The sequence below is a fragment of the Monodelphis domestica genome, chromosome 8 (genome assembly GCF_027887165.1).
Source record: "Monodelphis domestica isolate mMonDom1 chromosome 8, mMonDom1.pri, whole genome shotgun sequence".
In the NCBI taxonomy this organism is placed as follows: Eukaryota; Metazoa; Chordata; class Mammalia; order Didelphimorphia; family Didelphidae; genus Monodelphis; species Monodelphis domestica.
The window spans coordinates 209871389-209891481 of NC_077234.1; the positions used below are offsets into that span (position 1 = coordinate 209871389).

Consider the following 20093-nt stretch of genomic DNA (forward strand, 5'->3'; position numbering starts at 1 on the left):
TAAAGTGTTATTTATATTTTTATTTAATTTCCCAATTACATTTTAATCGAGGCCCCAGTGGTGGGTGTTGTATCGCTGTGAGTGACTACTCCCAAGTAGTGGTTCTTTTTTAAAACATAAGAATCAGATCCAGAATAAATTTTGTCCCAGAGAAAACCATTTTTAAGCTAGGAATTAACTGTTGTTACTTTTCAAATGCAGAGAGTTTGGATAGCAATAGAGAGTCATCAGTATTTTATCATGCCTTGCTAGCTTTGTCTTCTGTTTCTCAAAGTTGTACCTATGCCCTTAGTATTTTCCATAAACCTATGTATCCCCACCAAAAATCTTCACAGTTCAGACCAGGTCCTTGTTGGATATCATTTATATGGCTTAAGGGTCTATATACCTAAAAAGCAGGCATGATTATTTCAATTTTAATAGTTCCAAAAGGATAAAGCCAGGATATACTGTTTTCATTAACAAGAAAGAAGACCAGGAGTGGCATTCTCTCAATTTGTAAGACGAATTCAATCCTTCAAGCACTTTAAGATTTGGCTGTGTTTTCCAAAAGCAAGAGAACTGAAAATTATGAGAATTATGCTGTTGACATTGTATATTTTAATGTTACACTCAATTGACCCCTTATCCAGGCCTCAAAGTGCAAGTATGAATTGTAGGCTCATTCTGTGACCTCCAGGTCAGCGCTGGGCCTCAACAAGGGTGGAATGCACCCGGGTTTTGTTAAACTGGATATTTTAGTAAATGGACTGTGAAACAAAATCATGATTCACTAGTTTTATTTCCATAACTTTAAACCATACCTCTCAAATACTACATTTTGACAGTTTTTGGGGGGAGGGGGAAATAAGGAAGTTAACACCCTTGACAAGAAAAAGCAACAACTAAAGAAAGCATTCATGAAACACCATCAGAAAACCTTAACGGCTAAAAATAATTGAGCATGTAGCTTTATTCTAATACATAAACAATTTTATTACAGTTTAGCTGGTATATAAAGTGTTTCTCACCCATCCACAATTCTTTCCACTTTCCTTGAACACTAACAACTGATAAATAAATTAACAGCCTCCTATGTATTAGCTGCTGGGACTGTCAGCTAAAGGACTTCCCTCGAAGATTATAGCAAAAACAACAAGCAGCCATTGCTTTTCTCAGTCTTCTTAATTACCAAAAGCATATAAAATTTTAGTCTAGAAAAATAAGTATGGATTGTATAAAATTAAGCTTTTAGATTGAAATCAAAAGAGCACCAACTTTTTAACAGGCACAAAAAAAACAAAACAAAACTGAAAAATCTCTCCTAAACTAGCTATTCTTAGGAAGGGAAAAGAAAAGCATGCTACTGTGATTTACTGGAACCACACTAAAGATCTACAAGTTGTACATCTCTCAGGTGCTGGCCAGAGACTGGTGGATGGGGGGTTGGAAGCAGCGCACATGTTCCACGGGAGTGCTTTCTCCGTCACCAGATTTCAAGTACTTGTCCAAGATAGTAATTATTTCATCATTTAAGATCTGGAACTTGCGGATTCTCTCAACCATCTTCTTCAAAGGCTGAAAAAAATTCCACATTGGCAAAGTTTTGATTTGAAGGTCAAATCTGAATGTGTTTAAGCTCATCATAGTCTCTCATATATTATATAAATGGATCAGTCTCTTCTGGCACAAGAGCAATGAATGTCAATGTAAGAATACTGTTAGAATGAAAACTGAACAATATACTTGAGATGGCCCACTTTTGTGCCAGGAGACTTTGATCAAGCATTCAAATTTACTCTCCCTGTTGTGCTGAGGATTTGGCTTGAACCTTTCCCACCCATATCTTCCATTTAACAGCATCACCCTTCTAGTAAAAATCTGGCAAAGAAACAAATCCCTCTTTGCTCTGAAAAGGATACATCTCTAACGATATTAGGAATTCTCCTATACCAAAAACTATATTTGTACTTCTGAAAGGAGAGGTGAAATCCTCATCAACATACCACATTCTTGATCACTTCGTCTTTGCCATCATGTTTTTGGACTTTAAGCAAATGATAGCAGAAGTCCAACACATCAAAGCGACGCTGCTGTCCTAGAAGGACAATAATCATACATCCAGCCCAGTGGAGGCCATCTCCGAAGCACTGTCTGAAAAAACAAATGGACAAAGTAGAACTTTTTTTTTTTAATGAAATCGTACAATTGCATGTTTAAAAAAAAAAGCAGACAATTACAACTACATAAAAAGGGTCCGATTGGATTTAGATGAAAAGATTAGAGATTTCCATTTAACTAGCTGTGTAACTACAGGCAAGGCTCTTTATTTATAAAATGGGTATGATAGTACTTACTTCACTGAGTGGTTAGGCTCAAGGGATAAGTATGTAAAATGTAAGCTTTTTGTGATCTTAGACACGCCAGCTTCTCAGTTACAAATTCTTTGTGAAAGACATTGAACTAGGAGATCTCTAAAGTCCCTGTCAACTCTATTCTCTTTAGAATGGAAGGCCTAGTGAAACTGACGTTTCTTATGAATAGCTCTAAATAATACAGCACAGCCCTAAGAAAAATCAAGTCTCAAATTCATAAATTCTCAAAAAAAAATTTTTTTTAACCTGTGAAGGAAGTAGGATTAAATGGGTTATTTTTCCTAGCATCCTTCCAAAACCATTTTCTAAACTGTATAGTTTGTTCAGAGATTTGAGTAATTTAAAACAGCTAGATTAAGAGTTGGGAAAATAGAAGTCTTTTCGTCCCCTTTAAATTCAGTCAACAATGAAGTTTTCTATAATCTCTATTTTTCTGGACAAAAATATTTTCTGCTCATTGGTATTTAACTCAGTTATCCTAAATGCTGGATGTCTTATTGCTTAGGTTTGGAGATTTAGGTCCTCTCCGCTCCATTTTATGGGAGAGAGCCATGATCTTTCTTAGCTGAGTTCCTGAGGACCTTAAAAGTGGGCCTGGGATTCCAGGGAACATTAAGTGAACCTTAACAAATATTCTAATTCTCCACCACAAAAATCTCTGAAGCTTTATAATTCAAGACCATTGAGATGTGGGAATGATGATCCCTTTGGAAAACCCATCATTATGCTGAGCATGCTTGCAATCTAGCTTTTCAAAGATAGGGGCAAGCTCAAATTTAATAGCACTTACTCTACAGTGAATTCGTGTGTTCCTACAGGAATACAGTACACAAACTGCATGGCACTCCAGAGCCTGTGAAATTCCACACACTCATCCACATGCATGACCCCGTTGCTTGGGAGAGGTCCACGCCAAATTGGATCATCTAGGAATGTCCGGATCCGGGTAAGGATCACTTCAAACATAGACAAACCACAGCAGAGACGTTCCTTGGTCAGCAGATCTCCTTCTCTGGCTATTGCAATTTGCTAGTATTCAAAGGAAAACAGTGACTTTTAGATTAAATAAAGTTTGGTTCTTTAAACTAACCTTTCCCCTCCACCCGTAAATAGAGCATTGGGAAAAAAGTGGATATTCAACAAAATCTACTCCCTAAGGAGAATTCTACTACATGGTCTACAACTAACATCCCTTTTTTAAAGTCTCACAAGTACTGTACGGTAGACACGTGTACACAAGAGCATTACACAAGGAGCACATTTCAGACGTTAACATTTGAAGACGTGGCTACAGCTAATGGCTGTGATTTGTAAGTGCTCATGGCTGAAAAGCCTGTTGTGTGACTTGAGACTGCCCTTCAGGCTAGACATAACCGAAAATTGCCCTTTGGGTTTGAGTTCTTCAGTACAGCTGTGATGCACACCCTCGGGACTGAGTCAGACTCTCAGCCCATAAAAGCCACATTATTTCTTGCCCTCTCTGGTTGCTTCACAGTAGGCCATGGGTCTTTAGACAACAGACAGACGAGTCCATCTGGAAAAAAGGTTTTGCTTTGAGCAGTTTCATCTCATACGCCTTGTGTGCCACAGAGATAATCTGGACACGGGCTCTGAGAATGGACATCCACTGTTCTGAAAAAGGGCGTTTGCATCCTCCAGACCTGATGTTTCCCCCCTTTCCTCCATGGCATCCCCGTGACAATGGCGTAACATTTACGCGGACACCATGAAATGCATTCTACTCTACATCCATGATCCCTGTAGTGACTCCATAAGTATGCCAGAGCGACTAAACGTGGCTTTTGGAAAGCTCTATTCGCAAATAGACACGACATACCTGAGGTGTCCCCAGTCTTTCAATTAAAGGAACGAGATGCAATGGAGCATATTTTGACTCTAATCTTTTCATTTTTGCATCAAGTCTTTCACCTTCTGTAACACAAAAACAAAATCCACATATATCCCATCCGCTAATTCCCCCGGAGAATGGAGATTTAATTTGTAAGCCAACAAAATAACACGCTGCAAAGCCGGTTTCTGTTTGATGTCCTCTTCATGTCTGCTTAAGGAGGCAGATGTCACACTGAAGAGCCAAGTCCCAGCTGCCCGACTCCTTGCTGCATCTACTGAAAACTTCCCGTCAAAAGACTGACTGACCCCCTCCCTGGGGAAGGCAGCAGTAACTAAACCACGTGGTCCTGGGCCCGCAAGACGCTTCCTTCTTACCTTTGACATGAACCCTTGGCAAGATGTTCTGGAATGGAGCAGCATGCAACAAGTCACACACCTCCTCTAAGGACTAGAAGCAAAGAGAAAGAACACGTTAAGAAGAAAACGGTCTCCTTACTCGGCAAGATGGCAGCGACTTCTGGATGGGGGCTTTGGGCTGCTCTTTGCAGAAGTCACACCAGAGGGCACAGCTGCCATGGCGCCTCCCCTAGCTCAAGAGCCCACTTCCCAAGCACAAGACAGCTCAGCTAGGCCAACCGGAGCAGGAGGCGGCCTGAAGCAAAGCTTCTGCAGAAGGACTTCAAGGATGGGCACAAGCCACAAGAAAAATCCCTTTCAAATCCATGGAATGTCTCTCCAAGGAGAAAACGAGTGGGCTTTTAAAAAGATATTTTATTTTAACAATGACAGATTATTTCTTTATTAAGTGCTAAGCAGCTGCTCGGTCACTCTATGCCTAAAGTGCTGGACTTGAAGTCAAGAAGACTTGAGTTCAAATGTGACCTCAGACCCTCAACTAGCCGTGTAACTCCGGCAAGTCACTTGATTTCTGCCAAGGTCTCTTCATCTGTAAGATGGAGACAATAAAATACCTGTTGCTTTTATTGCGAGAATAAACTGAAACTCTTTGTAAAGCCACTTGGAAAAATTTAGAACACTAGATAAATGCTAATTAGAGCGAGTGGGGGGAGGGGGTCAGGAAGGATGAAGGGAAAGATCTTGGAAATGACATTCGAAGCCTATGCGAAAGTCTGAGGAATTACTAGCCATAACTCATTTCTGAGTGCTTTAAGGATCACAAAGCACGTCCTTTACAACTACCGAGAGGGATAAAAGGGCGAATACTCTCAGAGGAGAGAAGGCTAAGGCTAAGGGCGTAAGTACTTGCCCACAATCCTACAACTTAAGAGGCAGACGCGAGTCAAACTCGGGGCTCCTTTCTCCCAAGTTCTATTTTAATGGTCATACCACACTGACTACATCACTTTATAAAAACGGGGGAAAAGTTGAACTCACGCTGCCATTTCCTCTCTTACATAAAGTACAAGTCTTTACATTTTTAAGTTAGAAAATGGAAAAGAAATTTCAAAGTTAGAAAAATAAAGTTTCAAAAGCCGTCACCATCCAGAAAGATACAAAGCACGGAGACATCAGGAGCCACGTGGGGTATCATCTCCTTGAAGGATGCTTAGCCGATCTGAATTTGGCCTGGACCCAAACGACTGCACTGGGATGAGGGAGCTCCCGGAGACGGAAACGCCCACCTTTCAGCAATTTGCCATTTAGAGCCTTGACGTTACCCGGCGACACTAAGAGGTTGAGGGACAAGTTAGATCTGGGGGGGGGGGGGGTGTTTTTGTTTGTACATTTTGAAATAAACCCCCAGAAAGGAGGTCTAGAAGAAACGACGATCTCCTGCCTCCGGCACAGGCACCAGGATGGGGTGAGCTCCGCCGGGGGGAGGGTGTTCCCGAGGAGAAAGCTAAAGGGCCAGCTTGTCTGGGTCCCTTCGGGGCCAGAAGGTCTCCAAGGTGAGCAGGGGACCTTCGGAGCTGCACACTGACCGTCAAGGCACCGAGTCGGGAAAGGAACCAACAATGCTAGCCTTTTGGTCCCCAGAGGCGGCGAATGGCGCGAGCCGCAGCTCTGCCCCCAGGGACAGAGCAGGCGTGTTCCAAAGAGGAGCTCCAAAAAAATGCTTCCCTGGGACGAAGGGCAACGTTTGGAGTTGGAAAGCCCAGGACGCAGGCTGATAAACAGATGCCCGGACAGGCCGTCGTGCAAGTCAAACAGTGAGATGGTCTAAGCGGGAGCACTCAGCCAAGAAAGCAGAGGCCTGACGCGATTCTTCTTTTTAACCCTTTGTCTTACTCTAAGACAGAAGGGCAAGGGCTAGGCAAACAGAGTTACAGTTTGGGAACAGACGCTAGAAAGCGTCCGAGGCCAAATCTGAGCGTGGGTCCTCCCGACTCCAGACCTGGTGCCACCCAGCTGCCCCCTGAAGCTTTTTTTTTAACTTTTGAAAATTTTTATTTAATTAAATTAATTACTTTAGAACATTTTTCCTTGGATACAAGAGTCATGTTCTTTCCCTCCCGTCCTGTAGCCAACGTGCAATTCCTCTGGGTTTTACTTGTGTCTTTGATCAAGCCTATTTCCGTATTATTGATGTTTGCACCAGGGTGATCCTTTAGTCTACATCCCCAATCATATTCCCATCGACCTGTGTGATCAAACAGTTTTTCTTCTGTGCTTCTATCCCCACAGTTCTTCTGAAGCTCTTTTTTCCCCAAACCCTTACCTTCCATCTTGGAGTCAATACAGTGTATTGTCTCCAAGGCAGAAGAGTGATGAGGGCTAGGCAATGGGGGTCAAGTGACTTGCCCAGGGTCACACAGCTGGGAAGTGCCCGGGGCCAGATTTGAACCCAGGACCCCCCCCCCCCCCCCTCAATCCACTGAGCTACCACCTGCCCCCCTGAAGCTCTATCTTAAGTACTGGAAAAGTCACTCACATTCTTCATGTGTCCCTTCCAATGTGTCATTTTTCTGTTGTGTACTATTTACCTACAGAAAATTCTCACTGGAGGCTTAAAAAATAAATGAATGAACAAAGCATTTACCAGGCATTTGTTGGGTGCCAACAATTGTGCTAACCCCTGGTGATAAAAATAGGGAAAAAAATAGAGCCTCTTTTCCAGCTGGGGTAGGCAATACTATGAGTCCAGCTGCAAGGCAGACAGTGTGGCCCTGAGGAGATCTTAGGGTGCACTTGGGGGTGGGGCTTCCCGGTCCTCCATCCCTGAAAGCTGCCGACTTCCGGCTCCCCCAAGTGGCACATCACAAGCATCTTCCCAAGCGGCTGCTACAGGGAAGGCAGAGGGGATGCAAAAGACAGGAAGCAGCTGCTAGAAAGGGGTAGCTTATGTCGGGGAATGGGGAAAGCCTGCCTCCGAGCTCTGAAAGGATCCACGCTGCGGTGCCAACTCTGATGCCACCCGGCACAGGGAGGAGCCCTCGACACGAGGCACGTGTCTGTTCTGTGCAGCCTCTAATGTCTGCCTCTAGAATTCAGGCAGGCCTGCTGGGTTTTTTTCAGTTGTGGCGATCTTGCCGGGATAGCTCGTTTTATAAGGACCCTGAACAAGGCGCAAAACCAGGCTTTGCAGCTGACTTCTGTTACCAACAATGTAAATCGCCCAACTGTTCCCTGCCAGTTTACTCAGCTAGGAAAATGCTAAGCCTCAAGGCAGCGAGGTGGCTCGGGGGATAGAGAGCCAGGCTTGGACACAGGAAGTCCTGGGTTCAAAGGGGACCTCAGATACTTCCTGGCTGTATGACTGGGCAAAGCACCTAACACCAATTACCTAGCCTGCTCTTCTGCCTGGGGATATCAGTTCTAAGGGAGAAGGGTCAATGTTTTTAAGCAAACAAAACACCGAGCTTCTTTTGGCATCATCATAAGGTTTATGACCTCGTTTTCACAGTGGAAGTATATTCCTGAAAAGGTGCGTGAAAAGGGGATTTTTATAAATATTTAAAATCTACCGGAGGAGCTTGCTCTCTTAAAGGAACCATTTTAGAATGAAAAGGATCACCGCTTAACTTATCTGGATGATAAAACTGACTTAAGAGACTTGACCGGGTCACAAACAGGGATCTCTCTTTCTTCTCCCACGGCCTTAGTCAGGTCAAACCTCTACACTTTTTTGCCCACTTTGCAAACTCATCAGTGACTTCAAGTACCAAAGATCTGTAAGTTCCTGGAGGGTAAGTTTTCATTTTTGTCTCTGTCGATGCTTATTGATTAACGGTTCCTATTCAAACAAAAACCTCAATTTCTAGAACTTTTGTGAAATCATAATGAACATGGTCAAAATTTTGTACATTACTCCGATGACAATCGTAAGCACTCACCAAACTCTGCTCTATAAGAAGACAAAAGAGGACAGCATTTCCCACTTCCCTCAGGTTCTGGAAACAGACTGTCTTCAGTTCTGCATATTCAACAATGTCCTTCAGCTGATGGTGGAAGAACTCCAGGATTCCTGGGATGGCAAAAAGAGACATTTAATGTTGGAAGGAAGAAAATGAAACCCCCAAACCACTGTCCCATGTATCCCCTGAAAAATACATGCAGGTGGAGAAAGACACACATACACATCAGCCCTGAGGTTCACATGCTTCTCAGGAAAAATTCTATTGGGATACAGGAAAATAATATATAATTCAGTTGTTAAAATTTATCTCCAAAAATGTTGTTTATCAGCCTCCATTCTTACTTCCAGGACAGAGATCTTTTTCTCTGTAGTTAAGTGTTACCAAATCTCAAATCCTGCAAATTCCTATTTATCTCAAAAGCATACAACTCTAGGTCATCCCATTCCCTCTCAGCAGAGGAACCAACCCCCATGTAAGCGAGATTACCAAATTCACCTTGAATTCTCCTTTGTTCCCTACAAACCAAACAAAATCCTCACTTATCTTTTCTCCCTTTAACTCCAATTTTGAAAGGTCTCTCTCTTTTTCAAGACTAACCCCTTCCCATTTGCCTCCTCCTTTGCCTTGTCCCACCAATCCTCTTCTCTCATGTACCTTCCATCTTTCCTCCTTGCCTATGTCCTTCCCTTCCGAGTACAGACATACTCAACATCTTGACTCTCAAAAACTTTTTTGACCCTGCCATGTTTTCAAGTTTTCATTCTTCTTCCCACCACCTGCCACGCTTCTAGAAAAAGGCAGAGTATACTCAGTCCTCACTATCTGGAAGTTTGGCTTCTGTTTGGAAGACCCTCCGGAAAAAGGTCACACCGAGTTCATTAATAACATTATTGTATATTGTATGATCAGCTGTGAAAGACTCGGCTACTCTCAGCAATACAATCTAGCATTATTAAGCTAGTTTTTACCTTGAAGAACTCCTGAAAGCAAGTCTTGAGGATTTCCTGGACTCCTTGAGAAGCCCTGATCTAGAAATTCACTCCTAAGTGGTTTTCCTATCTTTAGCCTTTTCCAATTATTCTTGCCACTGCCATGTAGACCTATGAATTTATCATTCTACTTAAGTTATATTCTACTCAACAACCTTGGGAGGTTCCTCATTTGATGCCCTTTGAAACAAGTACAAAAACATTTAAACTTTCCATAAGCTATCTTCAACCTACATTTACTTATTTCATACCACTCCACATGTTCCCTCCTGCTCCATCTTCCTCCTCCTCTCCCACATCTGTGTCTGGTAACTTCCTGTCAACATGGAATCTCTTTCAGGCCCAACTCAGGAGTGGGTCCTCCATGTACCTTTTCCTGAATTCCTAAGTGAAAGTCGTCTCTCTAAATTTCCCAAAGTCCTCTTGATGTATTTACCAAATGCTCCCTTATATCACAGATGCTTTTCCGCGCTTCCCCTTCCTCCACATTTGAATATGGATCCTTGAGACAAAGTTCTACTTTGTAGCCATTTATTCCCCAATCCTAGCACCATGCTTTGTACACAATGTTTAAAATATTTATTTCATTTAATTCTGGTACCCACCATATAAAAGACGGGTACCATAAATAAGTATGATATACAGCCCTCCCTGCCTTAAGGTCATATCTCCTTAGGGCTAGCTATTGTGTAGATTCTCTCTTTTAAATGACTTTTTAATATAGTTCACTGTCTCTCCTTTAATAGTCATCTTTAAATTCTTGGTTTATCAGCTATTTTTGTCCATTCAAATCACCTGGAAGAGGCTGGGACAAGGTTTTATCCAGATTATTTCTGCTGATTAGGTTTAAAAAAGAAACTCCTAGGAAATGCCAGATATCTCATTTCCTGGTTTGTTTTTTAACCTGGAGCTTGAATTTAATCTGTGCCCTGAAATGGCACTTGAAGGATTAGGAAGAGGGGTTCTGGCCACTCTTCCAATCAGTGCTCTAATCCTTTTACCCCTAAGGTTGGAGGTAGCCCCCCCCAGATTACACTCCCGAAAGGCATCCATAACTAGAAATTGCTGAACCCTAACAAAGTGCAGGCCCTCTCTTCACTAGAGGACCCAACTTCAGGAATCCAAAGAGGTAAGAAGCACTGCAGATTTGCCTTATTTCACACAGGAATGAGTGAGGAGGGTTCTGCAGTACTTCAATGAAAACAGGTGTAAAACCATCTCCACCTGAAAAACAGCCACAGGAACACTCAGAATGATGGCATATTATGTTTATGAAAACACATTTTCTGAAGACAGCCCTTGTATTCTACATGGTAGACTTAAAAAAGATGGCTATTTTGTTCTTTAGACTCCTCTTTTCCTTGCAAAAACAGTAAAACATGGAAGCCAAACTAAACGACAGAGTGACTCTCTATATGTATACAACATTTCATGTCGCTAGCCCTCCACCTTCCCTGTAAGAGAAACCAGTCTGATTCATCTTTATTTATTCAGGGTTCATATTCACTCAATAAGCGTGTACTAAACATATGACTGAGCCCCCATTGCCCAGCCCTTACCACTCTTCTGTCTTGGAACCAATACACAATATTGATTCTGAAACAAAAGGGTTAAAAAAAATTGGAACTATACTATGTATGGCCTAGACCAGTGTTGGTGAAGTAGTGGCACGCATGCTGAGTCAGCATTGAGGAAGGAAGCCTTTTTTTGCATGCCCTGCCCCTCTATCCAGCTGCTCTCTAGGGTAATGGGAGGAGCTCACAGGCAGCTTAAAGTTGCAGTCTGGGCATGCAAACTTGAAAACCTTCGCCAGTAGATGCTGTGCTAACTAATGGGAATATGAGGATAAAAGCTAAGCCATCTCTGACCTCAGGAAGTCTACATTTGAATGGGTTTGGCTTTAAAAAGCTGGGATGGGCAGCTGAGCGGCTGGCTAAGTGGATTGAGAGCCAGGCCTAGAGGTGGGAGGTCCTAGGTTCAAATCTAGCCTCAGACACTTCCCAGCTGTGTGATCCTGGGTAAGTCAATTGACTCCCATTGCCTAGCCCTTACTTTCCTTCTGCCTCAGAACCAATACACAGTATTGATTCCAAGACAGAAGGTATGGGGTTAAAAAAAAAAAGCAGGGATTTGCTGTCCAAATATTTGTGAAAAAATAGACAAAAATTTTCTCAGACTTGATTTTCTTGGAGCCCCTTTCTTGGTATATTTACTTTCCTAGAATCAGGAATCCTGATCATCTTAATTCCACATGAATTTGGATAGAAAGGAAGTTAAAATTTGTCCAGTTTCCTCCCCCCCATCCTTCACATCCTGACCTTCAGGTATGACCAAGAATATCTCTGGGGAGGTCAGGGTCGGTCCATTCCAATGTCTGGATCATCCTCTCCTATGTCTCTTCCCAACCCAACTAAAACATTTATATGGATTAAAAACTCCTTAAAGGGAAGATATGGGGCACTCTAATCTCTGTGCTGAGCATGGCTAATCTCCAGCTGTGTAATTACAGTCTGTTTATTTCCTACTTAAGATGAGACACTGTGTTTTAGGGAATAGAGGATCAGCTCCAGATAAAAGAAGATGCAAGAACCACTTCTGATCTCTTGCCACTCCACCATGGTGGCCAACGCTGGGACATGCAGAATTGCTGACCACATGCCATTGCTCGTGGGTGGCATCTTACCAGAAGTTCCCTATGCAGCAAAAAGCATACATTATTATTATTTTAGTATAATAATTAAAATAAAATTCACCACCTCACTCTGTCCCCCACAACTAGGCTCCACACTATCTGGACCTCTCTGTGACCTCAAGCAAGTGACTCTGGGTTTCTATTTCTTTACCTAAATACAGGGAATTAGAGAAGATTTCCAAGTTCTCTTTCAAATCTAAAATCTTACAGTGTCCCAAGTCAGTAACTGGGGAGAGAGGAAGCATGCAGAGAGCAAATGGGAAGATGTCCCCACTTTCCTGCTATAGAGTGTCAGCAGCAAGCTTAGGAATCCACGCTGAGGGCAGCAAGGTGGCACAGTAGATAAAGAAGCGGACTTAGTGTCCGGAGGACCTGGGTTCAGATTTGGCTCAAGACACCTCTTAGCAAAGTCACTTAACTCCATTTGCTTCGCCATCACCCTTCTGTCTTAAGAGTTGTGTCGAGTTGGAAATTCTTGAACCCCTAAAAACTACATTACCCAAAATTCCTATCTGTATTACCTAGAATCCTTTATCCCTTTTCCTGTGTCCTCGCAGTTGCATGATTGTATTTAAGTTTGCTGTGATTCCTCCCCAGCTCTTTTCTTTTACTCATGACCAGACTGAATCGAGGTAGTTCTTTTACTTTAGTCATTATTAATAAAACTTTAAAATATACTTAGTTATTGAATATTAATTTATTATTATATATTATTTATTTTATATATATTTAATATTTTATATATTATTTAATTTTGATTTATTTATTTTCATTGGTTTATTTGTTTTATTTTTTATTAATTATATATTTTATATATTATTATTTATATATTATAACATATTATAATATATATTGTTATATATATTATTAATTAATTACCAAAAGTAAGGTTTTAAAATAAAAAAGGAGGCCATTGGTTAAAAATTATTTTTTAAAGTCTTTTTTAAAAACATAACATAGTGTTTATCATTGGCACCAAGATAAAAAAGGCCCACATTAAAAGTAGTCCAAAACCTCCATCAGCTGGTGGCCCTAAAATGGTTTGTCCCTTCATTCAGACACTAAATAAACCCCCTCGGTGGGGCAAGGCACTGTGATCATCACCTCTGCTGGGAGCATTAGCACCAAGGCTTGCTTTCTGTCTGGGGTCTTTGAGAGCTTGGCCAAGATCGCCCCAAAACGATGAAGCAGCAGGAAAAGTTCCGTCATCAAGTTCATTTAAAGGCCAACCCTAAAAACCACGTCTTCTGGAAGCAGCTGCATTATCTGGCCAAGCGCCACGGGCTGAAGTTTCCCAAGGTGCTTAAAAGACAAATGGTTCGTTAAGAGGAAGGCTGCGATTCTGGAAAGTACAGCGTGCAGGCTAGCACCCATTCCTCATGTGCAACAGTCGTCATTAAAAACAAAGGCTGCCGAGAGTACATGAAGCTAATAAAGCACAGGGGGAGGCACAAACTGTCAGCCTCTACTTCTGTGCCTAATGAAAAAGCAACCCAGAAACACTTAAAAATGAGCTGAATCCTCGTTTGAGATCACAAGGGGAGGGTGCCAAAGGGCATGGCCAAAGAGTTCAGGGTGTATCCTGCATGGCTATTTTGTACAGCTAAAACGACCTCCCCAGGCTGGCCCTAAAGACCTTTCTTTCACCATCTTGCCTCTTCCAACGTTTCCAGCTTTCCCTCTGCTAACCCGCCTCGCCGCTCCCTAATCATACACACGATGCTCCAAACCTTTCATTTCTCTCTTCCTCCAAATTCATTACCTTACACAATCCAATGCAATTCTTGCCTCCTATCTGAGACTCCAACCGGTCAGCTGGTCTTATTAAGCACCTACTATGTACCAGGCACTATGCTAAGCGGTGGGCTTTGTTTTTTGGCTCTTTTGAACTTTTCTGGCACTTATTATCCGGTTCACTCATTCTGGCTCTCAATCACAGACCATTTTGTATCATTTTTCTTTTTTACACGTGTCCGAGCCCCAACTGGTTTACAATCTTCTGGATGGCAAGGACCATCTCTCAGATGCCATTTTAAACTCTCTCCAAGCCTTAGAACAGCGCTGACCACACGGTAAGGGAAAAATACCATTAAATGAACTGAGTTTTAACTGCGTCTGTTCTCTTACTTCTTTAGCCAAGATGGCAGGAGAAAGTCCATGCACCGTGCCATTACAGTGATAGCTCGATTCTACAGTGACTAAATTCCCCAATTCCTGCCACTGTTTGTTTGGTCACCACCAAAATACACTGATAACAAATGCATAAAAGAGGTCAAGACCGCAGACTCCACGCTGTTTACATAAATATAAATTACACACATATGCTAATATAAACATCCTCTGCTTTTGAATTCTCTTTGAATTGATTTTACTGAAGAAACTTTTTTCTCTTGATTTTGTGGCTGTTTTTTTAAAAAAGTCATCATGCTGTGTATTATTTTTTCTTCTTCTTTCACCTCTTCACATACTGAAATTTTGGAAATATAAACAAAATAAGGGAAATAACATAATACAACACAATGCTGCCCACTGTTAGACTTTAGGTGGTTTTTTGGGTTTGTTTTTTAAAGAAAGAAACGTGTTTTGTTTTTTTTTTAAAGAGAGACGCCTGCAAGGCTTCATTTTCACTATGAGAGCATGTTGCTGAAATCATTAAAACTATTTCTTTGAATAGCCCAAAATGAGTCCACTGAAAACCACTTGCAGACTGTTCCCATGGGAACAGAATCTTTGGGTTGCGATCTCCTGTGTCCACTTGTAGCCTCTGCTCCTTCAGCAGGGATGAGAAATCTGCCAAAACAGTCTGGAATGGTTGGAGTCTTATTAATCAATCAAACCCAGGACAGCCCTAATGGAGAGTCAAGGGATTGCCAGGTTACTTGGGGGTAAAACCCGGCGTGTAGTTTGCTTCAGGCCTGAAGTCAGAGGCAAGACAAGGCTCTTCCTTCCAAGCTGGAGCTAAGAGCTTCTCCTCCCTGGGACAAGACGAGCAGAGAGCAGGGATCCTCCCGACAGCCAGGCAGTGTGGACAGAGTTTGTGGAGGTGAATAAGGGCTGCTACCTCCTGCAGGAGTGAAAGGTGGCTGCCTCGGGTCTGTGATGTATTACGGCAACTCATTATGTCTATGGAGAAATAAAACACGGGCTTCCTCCGCTCTTCTCCTTCTTCTTCGGGGTTACCTTTCAAACGTGCCCACAAAAAGCTGCATTTCTTAAGGCACCAGATCCACATGCAGTTGCCTAGGGGGCAGCTGGGTGGCTCCATGGATGGAGAGCCAGATCCTGGGTTCAAATCTGGCCTCAGACACTTCCCAGCTGGGTGACCCTGGGCAAGTCACTTGACCCCCATTGCCTAGCCCTTACCCCTCTTCTGCCTTGGAGCCAATACACAGTATTGACTCCAAGATGGAAGGTAAGGGTTTAAAAAAATTTAAAAATTTTAAAATTTTTTTAATTAAATTAAATTAATTAAATTAAAAATTTTTAAAAATAAAAAAAAATTTAAAAATTTAAAAAATAGATTTTCAAGACACCTTACTGCTCTTCTGCCTTGGAGCCAATGCAGAGCATGGATTCCAAGCCGGAAGGGGAGGGTTTACATAAATAAAACAACTCGGTGCCCCCTTGACCGATCCAGCCCAGTCTAATTGTCACCAAACTGTGCTTTTTATTAGGAAAGAGTCGCGCACTCACCGGGGGACCCATACTCGTGCCTGGGTAGTCGGCAGATCTTCGGCATCACCTCCATCAGCGTCTTCACGTACTGAAGGATGGTGCCTTGCAGCTGCAGGGAGCAGAAACACCGGTAAACCCGCGGGCCGAGGAGTACTCTGGGAAGTCCACCCACAGGCCCCACCTCCCAAGCCCACAGACACGACGGAAGCGGCTGTGGCCTCACCTGTTCGCCATCAGCCCCTCCCCAACCCGCCTGCCACGGAAGCCTTCCTGGTAAAGAAAAACAGAGGCAAAACCCAGGAACAAAACGGGTGTCGAGATGCGTGCAGTTTTCTGCCCTGCCGGCCGTATCGTGAGGGAGAAAACCACAAATTCACATCATTATTATTGACTACAGCATTTTATTTTATTTTATTTTATTATTTTTTAAATTTAAACCCTCACCTTCTGTCTTAGAATCAATACTGCGTACTGGCTCCAAGGCAGAAGAGTGGTCAGAGCTAGGCAATGGGGGTCAAGTGACTTGGCCAGGGTCACACAGCTGGGAAGTGTCTGAGGCCGGATTTGAACCCAGAACTTCCCATCTCTGGACCAGGCTCTCAATCCACGGAACCACCCAGCTGCCCCTGACAACGAGGTTTTTCAAAGCAGCAGGAAGAATCCTGGCTCTGGACTGGGAGGATCTAGGAGTCAAACCCCCAGCTTTGGCACTTACTATCAAGTGTGAAATGTCGGATAAGAGGCCCTGCATGCAGCCTGTATAGTATAATGGAAAAGGCCGTGGACTTGGGAGTCAGGAAGATCTGAGTTCAAATTCTGCCTCAAATACTCACTCGCTCGGTGATCTGGGCAAGTCGCTTAAGTTCTTTAAGGCTTAGTTTCCCCAGCTACATGAGGGGAGCCAGGCTCCACGATCCCTTCCGGCTCCACATCTATGATCCATACTAGGGTTGGTTTTATTTTATAATTATTTTGTTCATATTTACTTTGTTTATAATATGTGATTCTTTTCTCAGAAACAGTACTTAACCCAGCTGGTAGTATTATTACCATGACTAAACACTGTATAAAATACTATTTATTGATGACTAAATAGGATTAATTATCATTAAATATCGTTAAACATCTCGTGTATGTGTAGAGAGTCAGGAGGCTAATGGCTGAATTGCTACGGACGTGCTCACTGACCCAAGATTCAATGACTCTGTTTCTCGATGCTTCTGTTTAACGAGATGGAGCATTAACCTCAAAGGATTCACCGGGAGTCTGCAAAACACGTGCACATCCCGTTATGAAGCACTTCACAAACATTAACTTGACCCTCAGAAATCCTTACTCCAGCCGCCACTCTTGGCTCCTTGTTTGGTTTTGGCGGATAAAAGTCCTGCGTTTTCAATGATTTATTTTCAATTAGTTTTGGCTCACCCTCCGAGAGCGATGGTCCAGCTGTCAAGAGCCTATCGATGGGCAGGATTAGCCGGTGTAAGGCAGGAGCACCAAGGACTCGGGGGGCCAGAGATCGACAAAAGTAGAAGCTTTTGCTCAGAATAAACACGGGAAATGGCACTGCTACCGCGGCTCTCAGACTCTTCCATGCCCATGACCCATTGCCAGCCCTCTGGGCCTGTCGATGGCTCCTGCTCCCTTACACACACTTACACACACTTTCACACTCACACACTCACACGTACACACGCACGTTCACACTCACACTCACACACTCACTCACACATGCACTTACACACAGGCACTTACACACTCACACACGCACTTACACACTCACACACACACGGCCTATTTTATTTTTGATCTGTCACCCCCTCTACAATGCTATTTAGAGCTCTGTGACATTCCAGTCATACTCTTGACATTACGGTGCGGAGAGAAACAATGTTGAAAGATGTAAATACTCTGATGAACACAATCGCCCACCATCGTTTCAAAAGCCACGCTGAAGGATGCTCCCCTGCTCCCCGTCTCCTGAGAGACAAAGGATGCACGGCACAGAGAACGGGTCTTTTCTGCAGAGAAGCCCTTATTTTCGCTGCCTTTCCTTCTCTCTCTGTAATAACGACTACTTTAACAAGACCACGAGGTCCAGACCAGAGAGTCACAGGGAAGGGCAGGTCTTACCAGTCATCACTAAAAACCAAAACAAAGTATCTCGGTCAATTATTTTTTTTTACTTTAAAAGACATAAAAATGTCCAGAGTGACCTCCCATTTTTTTTTCCTTCTACTTCTAAAGTTAAAGAAATGGCTGATTTTCTGTAGATTCTCATCCAATCCAAGTTCTCTTTGACTACCATACTGGTTCTGTTTTGAGAGATTCTGGGGAAAAAAATTCTTGGAGCCAGGAGATCTGGGATCCAATAACAAACACCGAAGGAGTTTATTTTCTGTTCTGGCTTTATAGAAACCCACGTTTCATGTAGTCATGGAAAAAGATTTAAAAAAAAAAAACCCTCTATGTGCCTCTTGGGCAGGTTGCTTCCACTTCAACCTCAGCTTCTAATTTTTAAAATTAATTGTTCATAAAATCTATGTTGCTTACTTCACACTGTCATTTGGAGGAAAGCACTGTTTTATACATGTTCAAGCACTTTAAAAAGCTCCAACAGTCTGGGAGCAACAGATCTGCTTTTACAGAGATGAGAGAAGGCTTGGATGCGCAGACTTTCCACCAAGAGCCACTAAATGACATGAGAATTACACACGCTTGAGCACAGCGAGGGACTCCAGAGAACCCATGTTTCCAGTTCAGGAAATAGGCGCCCAGGCACTGATGCCATCCCCAGGAAACACCAGGTGTTTGCCGAGGGGGTTAAGGGAATTCAGAGACAATGCACCTGAGCTTAGACCTCCTTGACAGAAAGAGAATGCCATTCATCGACCCCAAGGCAATGGTCCTGGAGTTTTAGCCTTCTCACACAGGAAAGAGAACACCAGCTCAAAAGATTGTGCTGAGAATAAACCCCAGGATCGAGACCAGAGAAGGAGGGGAGGATCTAAGGAGCAGGCATCGCTCCGAGATCCTGGAGAGATAATCCCTACAGGGTACCCCCAAAGCTGAAGATGATGTCAGGAATCAAAGCTTCTCTTTAATGAAACCTCTTTGGTTTTTTGCGGTAAGCGTTTTGCTCTTGCTCGTCCCCTATTTGGTCAGCATTTCTGTTAAAGAGAGAGGACCAAAGATGGGCAGAAGGCTTCCTATATAAGGTGGTATTTTAGTTAGGACTTAAAGGGAGGTTCAGGATTTGGAGTAGAGAAAAGAAAGAGTTCCAGGCATGGGGGACAGTCAGAGAGAATACCTAGAGTGAGTATTATTTCCATTGATTTCTCTGCTTGTGTTCTAAATTTTTAATGGAATTTTTTTTCTTGAGATATTTAATAATTTTGATATATTTCCTTATGTTTTTCTCGTGCTCAATTTATGACTCTTTCTTCTCTGATAGAAGTTTAGCCTAAAACATCAAAACTGTCTCAGTTTCCTCCTAATCTATGGAATCTATATTTTCTAAGTGTCAGTCCCAATTGAGTTCCAGAAGGAAAGAATTGAATTGATTTCAGGTCCAGTGGATCCACCTACATTCTAGAATCCTGCACTAGTTCCCTCTGTTCTTCAATTCTCTGGCTAAAAAAAATTTTTTTTGGCAGTCACAGGCAAAACAAGCTTTTGCCTTAAAAATTTTTTTTCTCTTAATTTTTGCAGGAGGGATTATGGGATAGGACTGAGTTGAACAGAGTTGCAAGCCTCTGGGTGTCCTCGAGAGAGGGCCTTATATAAGGTAGGAAGTGGATTTCAATAGGAAGTCATAGACTGTGGAAACAACTGAAATTGTTTTATCTCCTATGCATAATTCTAATTTTGGAGAGTTCTGAGAGTTGAAAAGGATCAGAGGAAATTGTCTAGCCTTTCACCTTGACCCAGATGAGTTTCTGATTACACTTTTGGTTAGAATAATGTGGAACATTTTCAATATAGGCCTTTTTTTAAAAAATTGAAAGGTTGATAAGATATCTCTTTCAGATTAGTTCAAAAGCTTCAGACTAGAATAACCTTCAAATGCTTTTTAAATATTTTTTGAAAGAAGCCTTGATCCATTTCTACAAAGTCAAACAAGGAAAACCCTACAAAGCCATTCCAAAAAGCAGTCTAAAAAAGTGAAGTAAAAACAAATTTAACAGCAAATACAACAAGGTCAATTTAGCCA

The 20093-nt window shown here is 42.5% G+C and overlaps 1 protein-coding gene across 2 annotated transcripts in view; it reads right to left on the reverse strand.

Annotated features, from left to right (window-relative positions):
• Positions 1-762: 762 nt before the first annotated feature.
• The window catches only part of CYFIP1 (cytoplasmic FMR1 interacting protein 1), a 148373-nt gene continuing 129042 nt past the window's right edge, over positions 763-20093 (reverse strand). For both annotated transcript variants that reach the window (XM_001366092.5, XM_003341824.4), the window contains exons 25-31: positions 15899-15989; positions 8501-8631; positions 4581-4653; positions 4192-4286; positions 3145-3383; positions 1986-2133; positions 763-1557 (exon numbers count right to left, since the gene is read on the reverse strand). In XM_001366092.5, the coding sequence (XP_001366129.1) occupies positions 1393-1557; positions 1986-2133; positions 3145-3383; positions 4192-4286; positions 4581-4653; positions 8501-8631; positions 15899-15989 (942 nt within the window). In that variant the 3' untranslated portion in view covers positions 763-1392. The remainder of the gene's footprint in view (positions 1558-1985; positions 2134-3144; positions 3384-4191; positions 4287-4580; positions 4654-8500; positions 8632-15898; positions 15990-20093) is intronic.